This window comes from Mustela nivalis (assembly GCF_964662115.1).
Source record: "Mustela nivalis genome assembly, chromosome: 13".
NCBI lineage: Eukaryota > Metazoa > Chordata > Mammalia > Carnivora > Mustelidae > Mustela > Mustela nivalis.
In genome coordinates this window covers 34,783,090-34,808,226 of record NC_139032.1, presented here as the reverse complement: position 1 = coordinate 34,808,226, position 25,137 = coordinate 34,783,090, and the positions used below count along the sequence as shown (strand labels likewise).

The 25,137-nt window shown below is 36.0% G+C and overlaps 1 protein-coding gene across 15 annotated transcripts in view; it reads left to right on the top strand.

The window, feature by feature from the left end:
* PTPRD (protein tyrosine phosphatase receptor type D) overlaps positions 1-25,137 on the top strand; it is a 194,094-nt gene that overhangs the window by 69,284 nt on the left and 99,673 nt on the right. For 11 of the 15 annotated variants that reach the window (XM_082694980.1, XM_082694978.1, XM_082694974.1 and 8 more), the window contains 3 exons: positions 3,515-3,627; positions 15,490-15,531; positions 16,036-16,133. In XM_082694980.1, the coding sequence (XP_082551106.1) occupies positions 3,515-3,627; positions 15,490-15,531; positions 16,036-16,133 (253 nt within the window). The remainder of the gene's footprint in view (positions 1-3,514; positions 3,628-15,489; positions 15,532-16,035; positions 16,134-25,137) is intronic. The other 4 variants (XM_082694971.1, XM_082694970.1, XM_082694969.1 and 1 more) reach the window with 1 other exon arrangement.

Sequence of the window (25,137 nt, the reverse complement as noted above, 5' to 3'; positions counted from 1 at the left end):
CCACTAATTAACATTTATTGAATATTCAAGGTACTAAAAATGAGTTTATAATTTTCTAAATTAAATAATACTTTATGTATTAGCTTTCAGAATTTTTTAAGTCATATGTGGGTAACTTTACAATTACATACATCTAATGTATACATGAAAGGACTAGAAATTTTCATCAATACCTTTATTCTTTATAAAATATATAAATAAAACAATTCAACTTATAAAGAACTACAACATTTAATGTAGACATCATCTCGAGACCTTCTTCCTCTCTTTTGTACATGAAGAAATTGAGAAGTGTTATTCTTGACTTCCCTAAGAAGATATACACCAGTAGTGGCAGAGCGAAGTTACATTCTTAAAAGCATCAGAATCATAAAGTGTTTGAATGGACTTCTTTGAATTTAATAGCAGAGATTTCTGATAAATGTCTTCCAAAAGCCTTGGGCCATATGTCTGAATATCTTTGTTTTAAGTAAGTGAATTCCCTCCCACTTCATCCCTAGATGAGAGCCAGGTGAGAATAAATGACAATAAAAAGGCCCTTAGACCACAGAGTAGAATTTTTTTTATACGTGATCCACATCCCAAACCACCACGTTTTTATATTATGAGCAGTTTCCATCATATCTGAAATGTCATGTGACCTTGCATTTCCTTTTCACCCATATAACTCCTACATGTGGTAGATAGTTCTTTTTGCAGGAAATATCCTTACAGTAGGACTTTTAATCTTAATAGAAAAAATAAAATAGCAAGGCAAAATTCACATCATTTTGGAGTCACTGTCTTTGCTTTTATCTCAGTGAAAATGAGAATAATGAGACCTCTAAAAACTTAGGAAAAATGTGTGACTATGTACGTTCATGTTGGGCCTGATTTAAACCGCCATATGCCATTTAAGAACTCTAGGGCCGTAAATTCTATTTTTAAAGCTCTTTATCATTATTACCCAATGATAACCAAACTCTTCACCCTGCAAGCATTTCTTAGAAGTTCTTTCTGTTGGAAAACATCCATTTTAGCACATTTATGTTTAAAAATAATGTGACAAAAGTGTGGGCAGCTGGAATCATCCGTGTTGTGATCCCCAGAGCTAAACTAAGCAAAACAAAGTTTAAACGGCTGGTTTTCTGAGATGGCTAGGATTTTTGGAATCTGAGATCTTGGAGGCCATTGATTTGAATAGATAAAGTGAGGAAGAAGTTAGTTATTAAATGTCAGGGAACCCCCCCCACACACACACTTTCTCACAAGTATAAACTGTAATGTTAATCCCATGCTCTGGGTTTTGAGATTCATCTGGGCAACAAGATGTGACATTCACCTTCCCTGGCACCGGGAAACAGACTAAATTTCTTTAAAGAGTATTCTTTTCTGTCAATATCACTCAATATCACTCAGCCTGTCTTCAGTGAAAAAGGAGATAAGGAATATGTCCCACAATACCTGCAGGAATGGCCTCGTTTCCTTGCCCAGAAATTTCTACATCTGGTTCCATAATCCTGCAAAAATGACAGTGGAGACACTTTGAGGTGGGAAAAAATCCAGGTTAGAATCATTAGGTCTGGCACATCAGCGAAGAATTGTACAAGCAAACAAACAAACAGACAAGCATAAGAAGGACCCCTGAGGTTACCTGAAGCAGGAAGACCAAGCATATGTTTATTACAGGTGGACTCTCTGACTGGCAGTTGGTGGCGTTTCATTAGCCCATTGAGATTCTGTATCTTTGGTGGTAAAGTGAATCTCTGTGAGGGAAATAACCACAGCCTAACACAGGGACATTTTCTACTCAGAAACTGGTCACCATGTTCTTCTTTCACATGGTCTTCCAAGCCACTCTTTCTCTTTCTTCTCATATCTTTCTTGCCAGCCCTGATTTCCCTTCCCTTCTCCTTTTCCACTCCATACACCTGGAACGGCCAGTACCTTTGCCATGCCTCAGATTCACTGCTCACCTCGGATTGGTAGTATGGCTTGGCAGTATATTCTGTCCTCAGGCTATATCTGCCACCTTTAGGTAGAAACAGGAAATCCCAAGACAGGTTAATTCAAGCTTGTGAGAGAGGAAGGTGTCTAACAGGACTCACCCAAGAAAATTAATTCCCTCAACGCCGTTTTGCCGAAGGCACTGCACTTGAGCAAATCAAGTGTGCTTTCCCTTTGCATCAATCTTCCCTTCATCCCCTGGTTAGTTTTATTTTATACAGATGAGCAGAGATGGAAAGAAAGGCTATTTAACAGGAGCCCTCTGGCTAACCATGGAACGACCTGGGTGGCACTGAATGAGATCCCATTGCCACAGCAACGCTAATGAGCTGTGTGACAGTCATGTCAGAAAGAGAAGGGAGTGTTCCTCAACACTGCTGTGCCCCTTTCCCCAAAGAAGAATGTCTTTCTTTGGAACAAGAGTGAGATGCTAGGATTATGACTGCAGCCCAGAGACTGCTAGAATCAGTTTTTGAATAATAAATACAGAATAAAGCACTGCTTAAAAGGCCTCCATTTCTTCCATTTTTAATCTGTTTTAAACTTAAAGAAAATAGGTAGCACTCTGTGTTTGGTGATTGTAAAAATAAATAAGAAATCTTATGGGGGAAAAAACACCTGACCTTTCTTGCATAGACATTTGTTAATATTACATTATCACACTCTATACAAAGGTATTTAATAAAACTAATGGTAATTAAAGCAAAGATGAAATGAATTGTGTAAAGAATTACTTATAACAAGGCACTATTAATGGTTCCTATGCCATGAATAATCATTGGAAGAGTGAGACACAGTAGGTGAAATTAGTTTTTCTCTGATCTTCCTGTGATTGACTTTCATTAATGGAATATTAATCACAGCTTAACACCATAAACAATCAACACTATTTTTTTTTTTAATTTGAAAGAGAAAGGGGATGTTGGTCTTGCATCGTGTTAATTCTCTTTCCAGGTGTTAGACTAACTTGGAATCTTGGAATATACTATATTTGTCTGCCTTCTGGGAAAATCCAATTCAGGTCCTCTTTGTAGCCATCAGTCATATAATCTTGGAAAGAGGAAAGAAAGGGTATGGTTTTAGCTCTTCAGCTTGAGGCTCAGTAGTTTCAGAGGTTTTTCTCTATGGTAAGCACATTCATGGTATTGGTACTCAATTAGCATTGGCTATTACATGTACTCTGTCCTTTTCCTCACAAATTGAACCAGTGGATAAAGGAGATTTGCTGAACAAGGACTCAAGCTTATCTCTCCAACACCCCCCTTAAAGCTGAAAGGCAGAAGCGATGAAGAATTTAATTCTAGAGCAGACTTTGAGATCATTTACTTAAATAAAAGTTTTAGACTTGAGGAAGCAGTCTAGGCCAAGAGAGGAAAAGCAACCTGAGCAAGGTCACGAAGCAGGACTGTTGAATGGTTTACGACAGAAAGTTGGGAGGGAGAGGGGGTTGCAAGACTCTCTGCTTTTTAAATGTTTCTATTGCTTTTTTAAAAATTTATTCTTACATATTTTTATTTTCTCCCTATAGGAAGAGGGCAGAGTCTGACTCTAGAAAGAGCAGCATACCTAACAGTAAGGAGGTCCCTTCACACCATCCAACAGACCCAGTAGAACTGAGGCGCCTTAATTTTCAAACACCAGGTAAGAGGCAGGACTCATCTTGTCCATAATACAGTATTTACTGGAAGTTTTTTGGCCACCTGATATTGCTTTGATAGATAAATATATCATTTTATTTAGAATGATTTTGTTTATCCTGATTTTTAATTGTAATATTATTGAGATTCACTATACATAAGTCTTGAAAGAAAGTTAACTTTGCAAATCTGAGGTGGAGTAGACAAGAGAAAACATGTAATTCACCTTTAGATTTCGGAAAAACTATAGCGGTGAAAGGGAAAGAAACAAAGTGGGGCAAAAATCAGTTTCTTTTCCAAATATTACCTATACTGCATGTAACGGGCCAATTTGGTCTCTTATAGGGAGGCATGTAAAGTGATTGAGGATAAGAAAAATATCCTTGTTTCTTAAAGAACATTAAGTGCTTCAACAGAGCAAATCTATCATTCCTGCTGAGGGGCATTTTGTACAATATTATTAATTCAAGGCTAGCTCTATTTTGCTTTCTTTCAAGTAAATTTTATTTATACCAAGTGAATGATAAATAATAAATGGTAAAGAGATCTAAAAACATAAAACTGAGTGGCACTGCCATAATACCTAAGAATAGTTAAGAAAATAAAGAGCTGATCTAAGAAAACTGACTAAAATTTGGTTGTGTTATTGTTTGCCAAATTGTTGGCAAGTGTGTCAAATGGACGTCCTAACTCATAGTAGGATATACTACAAATGTGTTAAATTACACATTTGCAGTGAATTGCTTTGAATTGAGTACAAGGCATTGTATCTGGCTTATTTTCTCCCTTAAATGTATATGTATCATTGTAACCAGTAACAATTCAGTTGAAAGAAGCATCTGGCATTTTCAAAGTGGCTGTACAAATCATCATCATAAATGTGGGTTGTTTTTAAAGTTCTACCTCAAAAGAGGTTAGATTTTTTTTAATATCAGTTTTTTTAAAGCAAAGGTATACCTCAAACAGCATAAAAGTAGAAGAAAATGTTCATGTAGCCAAAACTCTCTTGTATATATTTTTTAAAAGGCTGATAAATGCAGACTTTGCACATCTGATGATAACTGAACAAATCTATGCAGTCCTCTAGGATCACTGTAGTCTTGTAGATGCTCCCTGTTGAGTCTCTATCTAGCTACTCCATTAAGGCAACTGGATGTGAATTGAGTTCTGTAATAAACCTTCTCAGTTCACTTTCTGAAATAGTAGTATACTGACTTCTTTAGGCTCTAGGCAATGTCTTAATAATGGACCCAGGAGTTCATACACTTTTCCATTTGGCCAAACAAATGTACAGAGGACCAAAAGCCACGGAAATGATATGCAGTAGGATTTCTTACAAGAGTAGCACGTTGTGGAAATGGAGAAAATGATTGTTACTCGGTACCTTGCTGCTCTACCCTGCCCCTTCTGGCTTTTATGTGAAGTGTCACCTGTATTAGAAACAACCTTGGTTTTCTAGCAGAGACAGAAGCATAGTATAGGGTGAATGGAAAGTCAAAGATAGCCCCAGAAGGAAAGGACCAGTAACAGAGCTCCCCTTCATCTATTCCAGCACCAACAGAATATGCTTATGGGCATAAATAGAAAGCAAGAATGGGAACTGTGTAGAAAGGATTATCAGCAGAGTGCTGGCAACTACAAACAAGGGAATAGAAATGACTTTAACCAAGAGACCTCCATCTATACGTCTCACTTTTATGGGCAATTTTGTAAATATGGTCAAATAAAAAAAATGTTTATAAGGAATCTAATTTTACCAGTGAATATGGGAATATTCGATCCATTTATGGAGAGAGCCTGTTAAATTTCACAGAAGTCCATCAAAAGGAGAATGAATGTTGCAGTTGAAGGGACATTGCTTATCCCATCAATAGCTTTACAAAATTGAAATTAGGGGCTAAGGTTATAGAAGGTATCATTTAACTAAGGTTAGACTTTTTGCATCAAATGGGTAATGGAATAAAGTGGCGAAAATGAACAAAGAGGGAGATAAGACTTAATAGAGGAAGACAATAGAACAGGAGAAATTGTCCTAAGGTCCTATCATATCTGTTCAGTATGGAAACACTATGTTGTGCTAAGTTTTAGCTCAGGTAAGCAATCTATTTGAGCTTGATTTGTTGAAAGTCTATTTGCCCCCCCAAGCTCAATAATGTGGCATGCTGTCCTGAAAATTTCACCAGTTGACAAAGAATATAGACCCAGCTATTAACGTGAAATTCATAAAAATGTGACCATTTGCTCAACCAGTACAGATTCTAAGCAGTGGCTACAAATCGCCTTAGTTACTTGCCAACAGGATAATAGGTAGGGTTATTGGCCAAATAACCTTTTTGTGCTTTTTCCTCTCCTCTTGTTCACAAATAACCAAGGGCTTTCCTGGATGATACAATAAAATGACCCCTTTAGTAGGTGTTGCACAGCAAATGATATGACGCTCCTTAATTTTTGTATTTTAAACTCTTTCAATATCTGAAATGTGCTTTTATATATATCATACTTTTGGAAGTAAAACCATTTATCCACAAACATAAAATTTGACAATTCTTATTAATGGTATGCATAAGTAGGGAGTTAACCACCCACCTCTTCACTGCAAACAAATAGTTTTTAACAAAATAAAAAAAGGAAAGCAAACTTGTGATTCACATATCAGTCCCTAGCAACTGAACTTGTTCAAAGCAAGTTCTCTTCCACTTCCAGTGGATCTGTTGAAGAAGATAAAATATCAAACAAAGATTTCCATCTGAAATTCAGTAGGTATTTCAGAAGGTAAAGAAAGCACATCATTCAGTTTACTAATTCTATAAATTCTTCTTTCATTTAAAAAAAAAAATCTTGGGGGACACCTGGGTAGCTCAGTCCTTAAGTATCTGGCTTTGGCTCCGGTCACAATCCCAGGCTCCCTGTTCAGTGGGAAGCCTGATTCTCCCTTTCCAACTCCCCCTTGCTGTCTCTTTCTCTGTCAAATAAATAAATAAAATCTTCAAAAGAATTAAAATAAAAGAATAAAAAAAATCTTGGGAATGGAAAACTATTCACTTTTTTTTAAAATTTATTTTCAGCATAACAGTATTCATTGTTTTTGCACACACCCAGTGCTCCATGCAATCCGTGCCCTCTCTAATACCCACCACCTGGTTCCCCCAACCTCCCACCCCTAACCCCTTCAAAACCCTCAGATTGTTTTTCAGAGTCCATAGTCTCTCATGGTTCACCTCCCCTTCCAATTTCCCTCAACTCCCTTCTCCTCTCTAACTCCCCTTGTCCTCCATGCTATTTGTTATGCTCCATAAATAAGTGAAATATGATAATTGACTCTCTCTGCTTATTTCACTCAGCATAATCTCTTCCAACTATTCACTTTTTAAGTATTTATTCTTGTTGGAGAGCCTAGAACACTTAAGAAGGCAGACGTTTTTCCTTCAATTCTATCCCATACACCAAAGGTATTGAAAACATATTCCAAATTTCCTATAAATACAGTATTCTGAAAGTTTAAATTCTTCAAAGAAATATACCCTTCACTGCAGTACCACAAACATACCTATCATTGGGTGAGGGAAGGAAACATCAGATTCCTGTCCACTGTCTCTGCACTATGGCAGAAAGTAAAGGCAAAGAAATCTGTTGTTTTCAGGAAAGCCATCTTTGCAAGGCTGTGGGATATAGAAAAACATTGCTTTAGTACACTTTCCAAATTTTGGATGACAATCTAGTCACTATGTTCGTGAAATGCTCTATTCAAGCATCTGAACAGGGCGAGAAAGACCAACATCTTTCTAAGAGCATGCGGTACCGCTTTTTGTAGGTGTTTCCCATGAACATGTTTGTTAGCTGGAATACAGTCTGTTGGAATTGGCAAAATCCAACTAATTTGTTTAGAACTTAAATTACCCAATGTATTAAAAAATTGTATTGTAGTTGGCAATAATTAGTCATCATTTATTGATATACTGAGTTGGTAAGAGCTAGTATGAAACAGGCAATTCAAGTACCATTGTTTGTATCACCCATGACCTACAAAATTAGAGTCCTGAGTATATAAGAAGGCATCATTTAGCTAAGGTTAGACTTATCACTTCAAATGGAAAATGGAGTAAAATGAGAAAAGGAGAGAGGAGATGTTATAGAAGAATTTGCTAGACTTATTAATTGCTAATCAAGTCTTATAAATCTTTAAGCTTTGCAGAGAAAGGGAAAATACTCATTTATTAAAAGATGATTTTAAAATAACTGCTAGTAATCTTCGTACATCTTTGTGGACTGCAATAACTGTGTATGCACTAAGATGAGTTGACAGATGAGTTACACGTTAAAGCAAAGTGAACTGTGCCCATTGGCCTAGGTTGAGAGGAAAGTTTTGTGTGTGTGTAAAAAAAATGTTTCTAAGTCTTCTTATAACCTATACCTCAAATAATTCTTGTTCCTAATTACAAAAGCAGCACATGTTTATTGGGGGCAATTGTGTAAAATAGAAAATAAGCTTGTTAACAATTGTACATAGGCTGTGGCTATACAGGTGTACATTATAGGAAGTATTTTGTATGTTTGAAAATTTTCATAAATTGGAAAAGATGGAAAAAACACATATAGGAAAGAGAAATTACTCTTTACCCCCCACTTATTTTTCTTCTATTTGTCTTCTTTTTTTGGACGGCAAATTTAAAATATAAGTAAAAGATTCCCTATAACTATTCCAAATTTGCCCTTCAGGAATAGCTATCATATATAGCCCCACGCTTTTTCATATGTATCTGAAAAAGACTTTCATATGTATATACAGCTCTTTAGTTGATAAAAATAGATATCAGATATATAGACAAATGATACATATAAAAATTTCCTTTTTTATTAACATATAATGTATTATTTGTTTCAGGGATACAGGTCTGTGAATCATCAGTCTTAAACAATTCACAGCACTTACCACAAAAATTTCTTGTTTTAGCATTTATTTTTTCAAAGATTTTTATTTATTTATTTGACAGAGACACAGAGAGAGGAGGAACACAAGGAGGGGGAGATCAATGGGGGGAAGCAGACTTCGTGCCAAGCAGGGAACCTGATGTCAGGCTCCATCCGAGGGTCCTGGATCATGACCTGAGCCAAACCCAACAACTGAGCCACCCAGGTGTCCCCTGTTTAAACATTTAAATAAACAGACCTTTTTCCAAGTTAGTGTATTAGGTTTTATCTCCTTCTTAGTAGCCAATGGTCTTGACATTATTCACTTCTACAGATGACACAAAATGTATTGACATTCCATATTAATGGAGGCTATTTTCTGTGATTTACTCTTGGAAATAATACTGCAGTAAGAAATACTGAGCGTACATCTTTTCACGTCTTTGCTGCTACCTCCCAATATTAGACACCTGGAAATGCAAGTACAAAGTCTTAGGGAGACACATTTACCATTTTGATGGAGATTGCCAATTACAGATTTTTTTTGAAATATTGTAAGAAGCCTTTACCGACAGGTGGCAGCCCTCTGAGCCCTGGCCTCTAGCATTGGACAGAAGACTACAATAAATATAATATCAAAAGATGATGATATGGGGCGCCTGGGTGGCTCAGTGGGTTAGGCCACTGCCTTCGACTCAGGTCGTGATCTCAGAGTCCTGGGATCGAGCCCCGCATCAGGCGCTCTGCTCAGCAGGGAGCCTGCTTCCTCCTCTCTCTCTGCCTGCCTCTGCCTGCTTATGATCTCCGTCTGTCAAATAAATAAATAAAATCTTTTTAAAAAAATGATGATATATGAGAAAACCAAAGAAGCTACAAATATGTGTTCATGTATCAACTGTATCCCAACAAAGCAAATTTAGAATTTCAGCATTGCAGATAAATAAGCTTTCTTTCAAGGACAAAGGTGTGAGGGAACATGTAGCTCACAGCATCACGTTGTAAGCCAGTCACCACCTTTCTTTGTGACTGTGAAATTATTTTTCTCTGCTGCCTTTTGGTTGCCTTGTTTCCATTAAAAGTGTTTTTTTTTATTTTTCTGTGAAATTCTTTCTTCTAATATTTTTACCTCCTCTCACATTCCCTCTCTCTGCACCTCCTTTAAAACAAACAACAAACAAACAAAAAAAAACACAAATAACCCTTCAAACAAAAACAACAAAAAACTGCAGGGTTTGTGCTTTCACCTTTTAAGAAAAGAAATTTAAAAATTGATGATCAGATGTTACAACATAAAAGCCTCGTTTTCATTCTGAGGATGACCTTAATATGTTTTGCCCTAAAGCATACATGGATGGTAGGTGATTGATGGGCTGTGGAAAGCAGAAACAAACTGGGAAAAAGTTATCATAGAAATAGCAGTATCAGCAGCAGAAATGTCTAAACAGCAGCTGAATGGGCTTTAAAAGCTTTTGAAGCCTCTTTGTTGATCCATCAGTACTATTAATTGGATCAATGCTAACAAGATCCATATTTATATATACTTATCTTCATAGTTTGTACTATAAGAAACTTGTATATATGACCTTGCTTAAGACCACCATTTGTGTTCTTTGTATATTTCAAAAAACCTTGGTTCATTGAATAGAAATAGCAAATTTCTGATATAAAGAAACATGGTTTGTTAAATTCTGCATTCTGAAAAATTCTCCATAAAAATGAGTCTTACTCATGCTATCCAGTGCTTACCTGAAAAAGGGCTCTTGGAACATCTTTTTCCTAATGATGATCATACTCATGGGTTAAGTCAAACTGTCATTATTGTACTGCCATGTAGCAATTATATTATATAAATCCATATTCTCTTTTGCCTTTTACTCATTATTCATTTGTGAAACAAATTGCCAATATTGAATATTTATATTTTATTCAGGGTATTCTAAGTGGCACATAAATTATTTTAAAATCTGACCAGTATTTTATAAACTAAGTTTCTCTCTGTGACTGTTAAGTACATTTTTGACAGAGATATACCATTGATTGGATGAACAAATTATTTTCTCCCTATCCCATGACCGCAAATTGTTCTCCAGACTTTTATTCATGTTGTTTTCTGTTTGTTTGTTCCTTTGGAAAGGAGAACCATGAAGAGAGTATTGTTGAATCATCACACATATAGGCTAACAGAAAAAATCATCTAACAAATATTCCACTACCCCTCTGAAAAAAGATGTTCCCCCACTCTTAGCAACCTCAAAAACTTTACTTAGCAAAATAATTACAAAGTGGTTATTGGCATTAAGTGCAAGATTTTAAAATTGCCAAAATGAAACAAGTATTTGATAAACATTTCTGTATAGATGTTTGAAATTACTGTTGATTAGATGACTTAGTAAAATTAAACAGAATATTTGAAGGCAGAAACATTGTAAATTGGAGATTTTTTAAAATCTGCCAAATAATGCTACAGTTTTTAACATTTTGAATTTATACCTTTAGTATACCTTTAGTTCATGTTTTCATGGAAAATCACAAAATGTTGACAAGAGGTGACTGGTAAATACAGGTGTGCATAGGGGCACCTTTTCCCTCTTCCCACCACTGAAACAGACATACCTTCAAATGAAGCTATTATTGACATAGTTTCTCTAACTGAGGATGGTTTATGATCCCTGTGGCAGGACATAAGTAGTCCAAACATTTTCAGAGGTCCATATTTATGTATATGGCACCAATCTGCCCAGACGTTAAATGATACAAGAGACAGTATGGCATAATGAAAAGTATCCTAAATAAGAAGTAACAAGGTCTGGGATCAAATCCCTCAGTAGCCTTAGCTTTCCTAAGAGTAATGACCTTGATCAAATCTTCCACCCTTCTGAGCTTCATTTTCCTATTGACAAAATTAATGTGGAAAAGGAGAGGAAATAAATGAACTCACAGAGAGTGATCCAGGAGAGATGTATACATTGTTAAGCACCCCCAGACAATATTTGATGTCTAGCCCATTGTCTTGTGGCTAATAAATACTTAATTCACACACCAAAGAAACATTTTCCTGTTTTAAAACAGAGGCTGCAATTTAGTTAGCCAAATGTGGCCTGCGAAGGTCTTTTCTTTGACTCCCACTGGGTTTCAACAAAGCAATGGTGAAAACTGAGGAAAAGTCACATCATAATCTGGGTTTGCAACTGCTACTAAAAACCTGAAAATTTTTACCTTGTGACTCTATGGCTCCACCTGGAAGATTTCTGCTAAAGCTGATGAGTTTGGCCTGTTATACATGTTCTCCACAGTGTACACCAGCCCTAAACATGACCCTGACCTTGATACTGAATGTCAGTTTCCATTCATTTCATGCCTATTTTTATTTTTCATATAATAGAGAATATTTTGTTTTTTCCTTGAGCCTCCTTTAAAAGTAGGGAAATGAAATCCAGCCCTGGAAGATGGTTTGCTTCAAGGTAATGAGCAGGAGCACCTTTGTTTGTGAAAGAGTTTGCTATGCCCTACCTGGTCGTCTTCAGTCATTTACCTTACCTAAAGGCCCCCTTCAGCCCCTGGAGACTTTGTGCCTTCTTGAGAAGATTGTCACCACCATTCCAGAATTAATACAGTAGAAAGATGTCAAAACTACTTAGGATTTGATTTACTAGATTGACTAATGTATAAAGTCATTTAACTCTTCTGGGCTTCAGAGTCCTCTTGTGTACAACAAAAAGCCTGGGCTAAGTGATCTCTAAGGCACCACTCAGCTTCAAATGCCATGATATTAAAGTTTTAATTCTTGTAACGAAGCCTTCATGACATAGCCATCATAAATATATACCCTGTTAAAAGTAGCTATCATGATTTTTCCTCCAACCTAAGGCAGATTTCAGTGACTACATCCATCCATTTTTCATCTTGACAGTATATATTATGGATATCACGCCTTCAAAATGAAAGCACCATTCAGATTCAACGTGTGCCTTTAAAATGCACTGATGTTGTGCATTTTTAGCCTTGAACAATTTGTCATGACCCTGGCAAGTCCTCTTTGCTGTAAGCTGCACTTCAAGTTCTTTGCTACTAATAATAGCTAAAGTACTAAATCTCACTAAATGGAGAATCAGCAGATTCAAGGTATTACCAAAAGAAAGCTAATTACACTCTCATAAACCCTGATACAGTTTTTGAATGGAAAACATAAACAAGTGACACACCCCCATCATAATTTCCATTGGACCAAGAGTCATTGCTGGGGAACTTTAAAAATATCAATGCCTGGTTCATATCCCAGAGGTTCTGACTTAACTGGCCTGGTGTGCAGCATGGAAAAAAAAATAAAATTTAAAGCATCTCAAATGATGCTAATGTAAAAACCCTCATCTAATAAAAATATTGTTTGTAGACTGTGAGCAATAGCCAGGTTACCAAGACAGAAGTTTGAGAATATACTACAGTGACATCAACTTCATCTTTTTCTTAGTGTCTGCTGTTCTGTTCAGAATCTAACTTGCTTGATTATATCATGTAAAATTGTTTCCATATTGGACAATGGAGAAGTTTAGGGATAATTATATAATTATATTTTAGTAACTCTTTGGGGATTATTTTCTGATATGAGCTAGAGTTTCATGTTAAAGTTTCATCCCAGATTTATTAAGTAGCATAATTTTTATGATGATCTTTGTTTCAAATACTTGACAATAACATCATAGTCTTTTGAGTTAGCTAAAGAAAATGGTATTGATCTTAAATACAAAAAGTTGATCATTAAACTGCATAGATTTTTAGTTTATAGACAGTAAATTCTCCCCACGGGTCAAAAAAAAAAAAAAAAAAAAAGGTCCAATAACTTCTAGAACACTTACATGAAAACTCTGCCCAAGAGACTCTTCTTTGTTGTTCCATATGTTTATACATTCTATCTACAGGAGGCAGAAGTGAGAGTTATAAAGGAAGTGACTTTAGAAGTTACCTAGCTCTGCAGTTTTATTTTACAGATAAAAATTTGACGTTCTTTGTTCCAAGTGATTTGTCCCTATTAGTAGATGGCAAAACCAGAATTCCCATCCATATTCTAGTCTAGGATTTCTTCTTCTATACCATCAGAATCCCATAAGTTTACCTCTTTTTTCCATGAAACATCCATTCTGCCATTTTTACTTGTCCTAGAATTGTGATGGAACATGATACATATTGATGTGTCTTAAACAATGATACTTGAATGCTGTGCTATCTTTGCATATGATATATACATCCTGATTTAGAAGATAAGTCAGTATAGGTTTACTTGGATTTCTGTATAATTAGCTTCCAAAGTAAATATGTTGATCACATCTTTGGTTGATTATTATGGTCTTCTACTGCTGTTATACTAATACTTTTCCCATCTCCAACTGGCTTTACTTTTTGCAGCTTTGAGCAGTAATTCAGTCCCCTACGCCTCCCTGATTGGCTCTGTGTCCTCCCTCTCTAGCCAAACCACCACTCAGTCCATATATGATAATAACTCTCTCCCACGATTCGCTCGAAAAGGTCTAAACATCTTTGTCTCTTTATTTTCTCTGTTAAAGCACTGTAATGGATGTCTACATCAGTCCATTTCCATTTCCAGATAAGCCTAGAGTCTGTTGTGCCTTTGCATTTCCATTCTTGTCATTGGGGGTGCCTCATCTGGATAAGATCACTTTAATTAAGGTCACTTTAATTGTCACCCACCTACTCCCTCCACAGAATTTAAATTAGTTTGATTCCACCATTTATATGGAAAAGTTCCAGAAGTGGGCTTCAACATTTTGGTCCAAATACCTAATTATATCTGCAAGAAAGAGTTTCTATTTCTAAGCCAACTCATTTTTATGAGACCTTCCATTAATATTGTAGTTGACTGGAAGCTATAAACACTAAAACACCACCTATTATAACCTTGTATTAAAATGATTATCTGGTAGAAGCGAAAGAGATTTTTATTTAACTTACCAGAACCATTGATAACTTGACATTTGAGATCATGGAACTTACTGGGTGGCTTTCAATAAATGGCATAATTTCTAAAATGCCCATAAAACAATCACATGTCTTGCTGACTTAATGGTCACCATTCCATAACCTAATACCTTCCAAAGAATCCCAGGACAGCAGAATGTCAACATGGCCTCCAGTTTGAGCTCCTCCCCCAATCTTTTTCCTTTTCAGAGTCTTCCCTGGGGGCATGCTAGTTCAAGTTTTTCTAGCCAGCTGGAATTTTTATCCCTAAGACATGAGTCAGCGATGTTCTCTCATGGTACTCTTTAAAATTTAATAACAGAGAAATAGAATGTACATCACATGAAAAGTGAGAAAATAGTGGAAAGACACAGGAATCACCAAAATTAGTGGTGGATTATTTTAAACAGAATTTGTGAAACTAATATCACTTCAGCTGGCAGACTGAACTAAGATGTGCTGTCCCTGTCACTGCTTTCTTTCTTTATCCACCCCCTTTCCCTCCCTGTCTTTACACCCTCTAGTCACTCTCCTACTTTCATTTCCCATTTGTGGACAAAGATGTTTACACCTGAAGTAGATTGTAGGTTTTACTGGTGGTTGACTAATGGGGACCTGGGGCAAATACCACAAAGCTGTTAGTGTGGCCATTTATAAGGGTCCAGGTGAAGGCCATAACCCCAACCTCTACAATCTGCTACTAGTGGAAACATTTTTGAACCTCAGTTTGGTGTCTGATTTTGTCATCAGTGATTATAGTCTATGAACTGTGGTGCATGTCATTCTTGGTGTCCATGTTTGCATGTGAATGTCAGTCACCTCCAGGTCTGTGAAATATTAAAGCAATCTTAATCAAGTCTCAATGTCTAGTGAATCCTGTAAAAACTTACATTTTTATCAGTCCTTTAAAAAAAGTATATCAAACTATCCATTTCATTTTTTTAACAATTTCTATTTTATTTTATTTACATCATCATTTCCTTTGCAGGTTCAGATGATTCCGGTTACCCTGGTAACCTTCATTCTTCAAGTTCGTTTTCCTTGATTATGCATAAATCACTTTATGTTTCCTATCAAGCTACTACTCTTCCCCTTTTAGGCCTTTCTCAGTGTCTGTTTTCTTAGTTCACTTTACACCATTTAATTCCACACGATTTCCATTTCACACAGTGCAGGAGAAGGAGTTTGAAATGACATAACAGTGATTACTCAAAGCAGAAGTTGACATCAAGCCCGACTGTCAGTTTTCTCCGCTAGCTAACTGCATCGATTCATAGCACAATAACGCTTTCTTTTACACTAGGAGTGTTAGTTTGCGGATTATGCTTGGTGACTTTTCATTTGGCTACAAAATTCATCCTTCCAGAGCATGTCCTGCTTTGAGTAACCAAACTATCTGCCTGCTTCCTCACATTAAACATCTTTACTACTCACATATTTCAGGCCATTTCTAATGATAGTATTCTCTGTATTTTGGAAGAGTCACCATCATTTTCATTTGTTTTCAAATGTGTTTCTTCTTTCCTTTTAATAGGTATGGCTAGCCATCCTCCAATTCCTATCTTGGAACTTGCAGATCACATTGAAAGGTTGAAAGCAAATGACAACTTGAAGTTTTCCCAGGAATATGAGGTATTTCAGTGCTCTTATCCTTGAAAGTAATTTCAAGAGTTGCCACCCTCTTCTTTTTTACTATATTCTTAAAAACTGACTTCATTCGTGTTTTTTTTTCTTTTAAATATGACACTGAATCAGATAGAAAAGTTGATAGTAAATAGGTAATTGTAATCAATATAGTAGTTGTAGTTTTAAGATGTGTCGAATATTTTATATTCAGTCTTACTTAATGAGGTTGATTTTCTTTTCTGGTTTTAACTTCATAGGGTATATTGACTTGATAAGCTTCTTTGTATACCAGATGGGTGCTAAATATTGAATGAATTAATTCATGGCCAGAAGCCTCCTTGAAAAAGAGAGATGACAGGGAATACGTCAATTTCTCTGTATAGTTTTCCTTGACCTGAAAACCCTTTAATAATGTACACACACACTTCACAGCACTCACCAAAGCACATACCCTCCCCAACCTGGTGATTCACAGACCTGTACCCCTGGGGATAAAAATATATGTTTATAAAAAATAAAAATTAAAAAAAAAAATAATGTACACACACATGGATATGCATTATTTTACCCTTCAGTCTTAAAATAATGCTAGAATTAATATTAAGATCATAATATATTCCTGGAAGGTTGCCTATTTAGTATCTTAAAATATAGTATACTTATATAATATCTTAAAATTCCAGAATCCTTGTAAGTTCTGTGTGAGTTATTGATGAAAGTGAATGAAAAGTCTTCATATATTTGTGTGTATTTGGATATTGTGGTATTTATCAAGCAGAAAATTTTTAAACTAGATATTTCTGGCATTCCTCAGTAACAGGAACTCATACTGAGACCAGCTCATGAAGTGATAACTGAGCCACCATTATTCTTTTTGTTCAAATTTGACTTAGCACAAGATAAAAAGGTACCAAAAAAAGTCTTTTTGTTGTGCCAAACAACAAAAGGTTGTTGGGCACCTGAGCAGTCCAAATACTGCCATAACAAGTTTCTATTGATTTGCTTAATAGGAAAGTCTAAAACACATCCTTGTTACCCCTCTTGGTTTCTGTTGTATCAGCTTTTTTTTTTCCAAGTTTTTATTTAAATTCTCGTTAGTTAACATACAGTCTATTAGTAGTTTCTGGTGTAAAATTTAGTGATTCACCACTTATATACAACACCCAGTGCTCATTGCCACAAGTGCCTGTTATATCAAATTTAAATATGGCTTTTGAACTAGGTGATCTCTTAGTTCCTACCACTTCTAATATTTTTAAAGGATTCTTTTTTTAAAGATTATTTATTTATTTATTTCAGAGAGAGAGAGAAAGATATTATGTGTGTTCAACTGTGCACACTAATGGGGGGAGGGACAGAGGGAGAGAATCTTCAAGTAGACTCTCTGCTGAACATAGAGCCCATTGCAGGACTCCATCTCAGAACCCAGGAGATCATGGCCTGAGCTAAAACCAAGAGTTGGGTGCTCAATTAACTGAGGCATCCAGGTGCCCTGAGTTCTAACATTCTCCCCTTTCAGAGAGAACCTCTAAGAGGATCCCCATCCTCAAGTGGCTAGATGGGTATCAAGTATGTGAAGAAGATCCATGTAAGAAAATCAAACAGTGGGGCCTGGATATTTACATGGACTTTCTGAAGTCTTCATATTGTCAATTTTTCATTATTTTAAATTATTGTGCTAAACAAAACATTTCTGTAGCCCCATAGACCTCTACCCTTAATATCCAGATAGCCTTTTTATTCTATTTGAATATCCAACATTTTTGTCAACTATTCAGTAGAACACAAAGGTACTATATTTTTCTGATTTGCTAAAATTCTGTTCCCAGAATTCATAAGAATACTTGTAATTTTAGGAAACACACATTGGATTGTGAATTGTGTTATTTTCTCAAATTGTCTGCTTCTTACTCCTTCCCTGTTGTTCTTGGTCATAATGGCTATTTTTAGATTATGTAGTTTTTTAAAAACGGTTTCTGTAGGTTCTAGTTTAGGGCTTGAGGCTGCAAATTGAGTTTAAAAAAGAAAAAAAGAAAACAAAGCAGATGATATGTGCTACCTGAGACAACATAAAAAAGCACTTAGAAATCTTTTACCTTGTCAACCTTCTCTTTATTGTTATCATGGCTCTTCTTATTCTCTTGCTATGTGCTATTTTCTTCATGGCCCCACTTTAATACTTGATTTGAGATTTGGGGTGATATGATGGGTTAAAAAAATTAAAAATTGATAGCTAAATCTAAAAGTCAGTAATTCACGCTCTATCAATATAACTTTAAACCACAGACAATATTTGCATCATTCATGAAATCTCTTATATACATTCACTACAGTTACCAGTTTCCTTTTAAAATGGAATTTCTCTAGAAATACCACACATAAAGATACTGTAATGGTATTCATTTAGCCTTTAAATCAGAAGTGCTCCTTAAAAGTAGTTATGAACTGCATGCTGCCAATGTTCCCATTAAAAACTCCCCCAGTAGCCGTTGACATGATAGCCCACACTGACTTTTCACCATTTATCATGACGATGGTCTGTGATTAAAGCTCCCTGGGCATGAATTGACTCTACTGTGCCTTAACAGCCATGAAGGAGATATTTAAGTGTTTTATTCATCTGTGATAATAAGATAAAGACCTCTATGTAATATTTTAGGCCACAGAACAACACTTCCAAAAAATTTTTATTTTACTTTTTATCTTTCATATAAATCTGAATAGATTTTTTAAACTAGTTTTTAGTGAAGAAAATGGAAGAAAGACAAGGCACATTATCTTCAAACATCTAATTATTTTGGCATAATCACTGTGAATTAATGATTACTCAGACCTCTCAAGAGGCATGAAACTAAATTTTTTACTCTAAGACTGAAACAGAGGTTAGAGTCATGGAGGCTGTTTACATTGATTCTGAGGTCAGAATAGGAGGAAATAGATTAAGATTACCCAGCATTATTAGATCATGTGAGAACTTCCTTTATTGTAAAGGAAATTGGGCTCAGACATTGAATTTAATGACACCTGGGAAAAAGAACTTGAGAAATTAGTAACAAGAACACTCCATCTTGGAAATATTTATAAACACTTCTGGTTTCCATTTTCTGATATGTGACTATAAAGTTTCAGTAGAATTTAAGTAGCCAGAATTTGAGGATGCAATCTAGAATGCAGGGAGTAAAGTTTTCCCGAAAGTTGGTATCTGTCAAAGTCATTGCATTAGCTGTTGAATCTTTGAACTGTTTCAGAATAGTCTGTATGGGGCTCACCAACCAAAGGCTTAGCTAATGACTGTGAATCTTTTGGAAGTGTAATTAAAATTCAGATTTCTGGTCCTAACACCATGTATGCTGGTGCAGTAAGTCAGCCATGATAACCAGGAATGTCTGTTTTATTTATTTTTCCCCTTTCATTGAGATGTAATTGACATATAACATTTTACTACTTTGGAGTATACAACATAATGATTTGATATATATGTATGTGTGTGTGTGTGTGTTTGTAATACACAGTGAATATTGCAATTAGTTAGCATCTATCACCTTACGTAATTACAAATTTTTCTTATGGGAACTTTTAAGATCTATCTTCTTAGCAACTTTCAAATGTAAAATATTATTTACTCTAGTCATCATGTTATACAATATGTCCCCAGGACTTATTTATTTTATAATTTGAAATTTGTACCTTTTAACCACCTTTAACCCTTTTTGCCCTATCTCCCCACTCCACCCCAACCTCTGGCAGCTACTGATCTGTTCTCTTTCTGTGAGTTTGTTTTTTTAAGATTCCATTTATAAGTGAGATCATAATTATCTTCCTCTGTGCTTATCTTTCTCTGTCTGACTTATTTCATTTGGTGTATAGCCTTCAGGGTCCATCCATGTTGTCACAAATGATAGAATTTCCTTCTTTATTTCCTTCATATATATATGAAACTGCTCCAGCAGTTTGTATAAAGGGGGAAAAGAGGAGTTGGCTTCATTTATTATAAATTATCTACTACAGATTTATGTATTATGATAGAGCCAAAGGCTAACAATATAGATATGCCTCAAGAACTGTTGTCTGGATTTCTTGACATCCTCTTTGAAGTTTTCATCCTTGTGTTTTTATCTGGACTGACTTCATTTTTCCCCTTGTTAGGCCAACTTCTTTTGTCTCTCCCATCCACATATAGAAAATATGACCTCTGATCATGTTTCCATTAACAAAGCATGCTCCTGAAGAAACACACCTTTTTTTTTTTTTTTCCAGTCAAGTTCCAAATGCCAGAGAACAAACTCTGAACTCCAGTTAACTCAGTTTGTTATGGAAACACATATGAGGACATAGCTACTAACAGTCCACCCATGTACAAATTCCTCCTTCCTTGGATTAGAAAGAGGGAGGTTACTATGGAAAGGGGCTTGTGAGCTGGGAGGAAGAACCAATAATTATTGACCAAAGCATTACAAAAAAGCACTATGCTAAGTTATGGGAGGAATACAGAAGTTATAAGAAACCTTTACTTCCAAGAAGTCTAGCAGGCAAAATCAAATATATACATGCAAAAGTAATAAAAAGAACACCAAGTTGCTAATCTCAAATACTAATGGAATGAAATGGAATGCTGTTGGGATTCAACAAAGATCAGAGTGAGAGGAGGAACTGGGAATAGCATTGAAGAAAAGGTAGTTATGGTAGTTTTGGACCATTTTGTGGAGGGAAGGATCAAAGGTACCTTTAAAGATGCTCTGTAGTTTTATGTTCAAAGTATTTACTACAAAACAGCAGCATTCACATCACTGGGAGCTTGTAGAAATGCAGAATTTCAGGCACTGTCCCAAACCTACTGAGACAGAATCTGCATTTTAACAAGACACCCTAATGTATGTAGAGTCAGGGGAAGCACTAAGGATACTTGCTATGATGGAGCAAATTGTTTCTTGTGGAGAGTAGGGTGAAATGAAGTCAGGAAAGTAAAGAGGGCCAATAATTCTAATGAGCTTTCGTTGCCAGACTTACCATTGGGTGGATTAATGGTGGAAAGAATATGAATGTGGGCTTTGGACTCAGATAAATTTGTATTCTGATTGAATACTTGGTATGCCTGTAGCTTTGCACAATGATATAACCCTATCAGTTTCTCATCTGTAAAATCTGTTGCTATGAGAATTAGGGAATATGTGTGTATATATGAGTGAATTTCAGGACACACATGCAGTGAGTGTGTGTGTGTGTGTGTGTGTGGGTGTGTGTGTGTAAAAGAAGGGGGTCAATAATGACAGCTGAAAAGTTGTACTATTTTTACATAACTGATGAAAGATTTTGTAGAGAGGTAATTTTATGCATTTATTAATAAATTGTGTTAAGTATACTCCCTCATTGAACAGACATGTCATTGAATGACAGACATGTCATTGAACAGACATGTCAATGAAAAATTATAATAAAATATAATCAGTCCTATGCCAAAAGTGTTTCACAGTATGATGAGAATACAGAGCACACTTGCATGGCGGTTTATTGGAAAATTAATCTGTCAGCAATGTATATAATGGAAATAAAGGAGAAACTGGAGACAGGAAGAACAACTAGGGGAGTGTAAATCGATTCTTACATTCAAATTCAAATTACTTAAACATGCAAATAGCATTGTTAGAATTCTCACTTCTGCACACTGGTGCCACAATCCTTTGTACTGTGAGAAGTAAATGATTTGGAAACAGCCTTATCTCTTGGTTATATAGATAAGTCCCTTCTTTTCTACAGCATTGGTTCACTGTTGACTGGTTGTATTTGCTCCACCCCCATTGGTCAAGACCCCTACCAGAGGCATCCCAGTGGTAACTAGCAACAAAAGTTATAACGTCAGAGATGTGAAACCATCTCCCAATTTGGTCTTCAAGTTGCAGTTCCCCATAGAAATAATGCCCAATATCAAAACTTCAGGTATGATGTACTGCAGGTACATTATAAATTTTCTACCTGAATCGAGGCAATAACCTCCTTTTAAATTTAGTCACAACTTCACATTTCCTTCCAAGTTCCTAACAGCTGACTTACAAATAGACATAGTTTCCCAACATCTAATTTAAAATTAATCATCACTACCTCTTTGAGTAGTGTTTCTTAAACACACACATTAAAGCTAGTCTGAAGAGCAGTCTTTTTGTTGGAATGAGAAGCAACGTTGTTGCACAGAATGAGAAACTGTGATTCTCAAAGGCTTACCTTTGACCTATTTTGTTCTCACCACAAAAGCCCAGTCCCAGCGTCGTTGCCGCCATCTCTGGATGTGATTATCTTTATCTCAGCGCTCAAGTGTCCTCCACCATTTAACATCCAGATGGGCTGAGGTTGTCTTCCTGTGCTCATGGTAACACTCTCACATCTCCTGTCTGCACAGATGATAGTGAGCCTTTTATCTGAAGCATTCCAGATAGCTTGTCCTGTCTTTCTGGTTTAATAGCAGCATGTATGTGGCACCTTTGTCTAGAAGGCTAAAATCTTCACAACACTCTAGTGAGACAGGTAACAGAAGATACGTTCTTTCCTTCATGAGTAATGAAGTATATCAGGACAGTGCAAAGAACATATATATATATATATATATATATATATATATATATATATATATTAAAAAACGTTGCTTGTGTCATCTTTTTAAGTGCTGAGAGCTGAAATAGACCACAGAGACCATGTGGTTGAAACTTTCCATCTCAGAAGTAAAGAAAAAGAGTTGAGAAGGGAGTAACTTGCTCAAGGTCATACATGTGCCTGGAATATGTCTGAGCCAGGCCACAAACTTCCTTCTTATTGTTAAAAGGATACTGTACCTTAACCCACCTGCTCTAAAGACCTAAATATTTTACTATTTGTTTCTTACTGTGGCCTGGTTTACAGAGTCCAGAAACCTAAGTCTTCAACTAGATCAATATTTATACTGAAAATTTCTAAAATGTCATGGGTACTAGCTTATACTTCATGCCTATTCCTGGGAAAACCCAGAGGTTTTCCTGACATGCTTCGTATGGCATTTCTTTTCTCCATAGACCATTTCTTCATTCCCAGTGGTAAATATTATATTTCTTTATAGAAGGACAAAATTGTCATCAAAAGAGGAACCACAGAAGAGAATATTCTATTTTCCCTAGAAATAGGCTTTTGGTATATTTGACCGTGTTTGCCAGAGTGAGGCCTGAATGTAGGGCTAAAGCCTTCATTACTGAATGTTTCATAAACCTCCAAGCATTCTTAATGCAAAACCACTTGTCATTTCTGCTTTCAATTAGTTTATAATTTATGTGTAAACTCATGAGGATGGACATGCATTAGAGCATTACACAGATAAAAATAAAAAACTGGACACACACACACACAGACTTTTTCCCAGCTTTGAAAGCACTGCAACTTTCTAAAGTAAGAAAGTAGTATGACAGAGATCTGTTTTCATTTCTTATGTAAAGTTGAACAGTAGAATAGACCGGGGAAAAGCCTTCATCTTTAAACGTTACTGACACATGAGCCACATGAGATAAGTTTTTTTTAAATTTTGAGCAAGTTGTGGTAGTTTGTGTAATGGAATGAGAAAAAAAAAGATTTCATAAAATAAAAAGTAGTAACACTTTTTTTATACTGGGACAGATGAACCAACTGCCTTCATGGGAATGAAAGGATAAGTTTATAATTCCAAGGTAGAATCTCCTGGTATTCTAAGACTGAGAGCTTGGGTGAGAAAGGTGTTACCCATTCCCTTAAGTACATTTTCCATATTGGGTCCAAACCCCTCGACTGCCATTCAGAGCCCTCTGCTCATTGAGCTAACGATGGGAATAGTGTGGCACAGTGGCTAAGGGCACAGGTACTGGCATCAGCCTGCCTTCGGTTGGCCCCTGGATCAAGCTATGTGACCTTATAATTGAACCTCTCTATTTTACTTTTTTCATCTCTGCAAAGGAAGTAATCATAGTACTTACCTCCTATGTAATTAAAAATAAATTGATACACATGAAATACTTAGCAGAGTCCCTGATACAAGTGCTTACTCATCTTAGTAGTTGTTTCATCAAATACATACCATCACTTTTAAGATGCACATCAATTTCAGAGATGTTAAAATATGAAAAAAAAAAAATTCCTGTATTAGGACTCCGTGAAACCTTGGACTCTTCCCATCCCTCCCATTGGTCAAATCCATAGGACTTGGTTGATTTTGGTAAAATAAACAATACTAAGAGAAGAAAAAGGAAAGAAAGAAAGAAAAAAAGCAAGCAAGCAAGCAAGCAAACTTGTTAATTTATTGCAGTGTAATTAGCACTTACTATGCTGCCTTTTCTTTTATTCAGATCATCCCGTGTTAGAATATAAGCTTCTCCTGGTCAGGTGTTTATGCTTTCTCGCATGCCGCTGGCCACACAGTGGCAAGCCCACCGCTGGGCATGCAGCAGATTATTAACCAAAATGTGTGTCTGGATCAATTTCTCACTAAATTTACAGTTCACAGATACTTTTGTTATGATCACAATTGCTAGTACCGGCAACAGGAGCGAAAAGAACAAAGAATGTCTTTCTCTGAAAAGAGCTGCTTCTCTCAGTTGACATCCCAGCTGATGTAGCAGCACTGAAGCCTTATTTCAGAACTTTTCTCTCAGAAAATAGACTGTTTTTCTCTCTAGACAGTACAGAAGGGAATACATTTTAATACAGACCCCCTCAGATTTAACACAAGACTACCTACTGATTAAACTCCCACTACAATTTTTTATAGTAAAGACGGGCCTGCCAGTTGCCAATCTAAGAAGACAGGGTTTTTTGGTTTTGCGTGTTTGTTTTTGTTTTTTGGTTCATAGCTAGGAACCAGCTTCACCAAGTAAGATACAAAAGTACACAGTCCCTTCTCAGCCAGCTACCATTCTGCATCTTGTAAACAAATCTAGTAGGACACAAAGAAACAGCAGTCCACCTTAGAAGAAACACATCCCAAACCAGGGTGTGTTTATGTGTTTAGTCTTTTATTCTCTTTGAA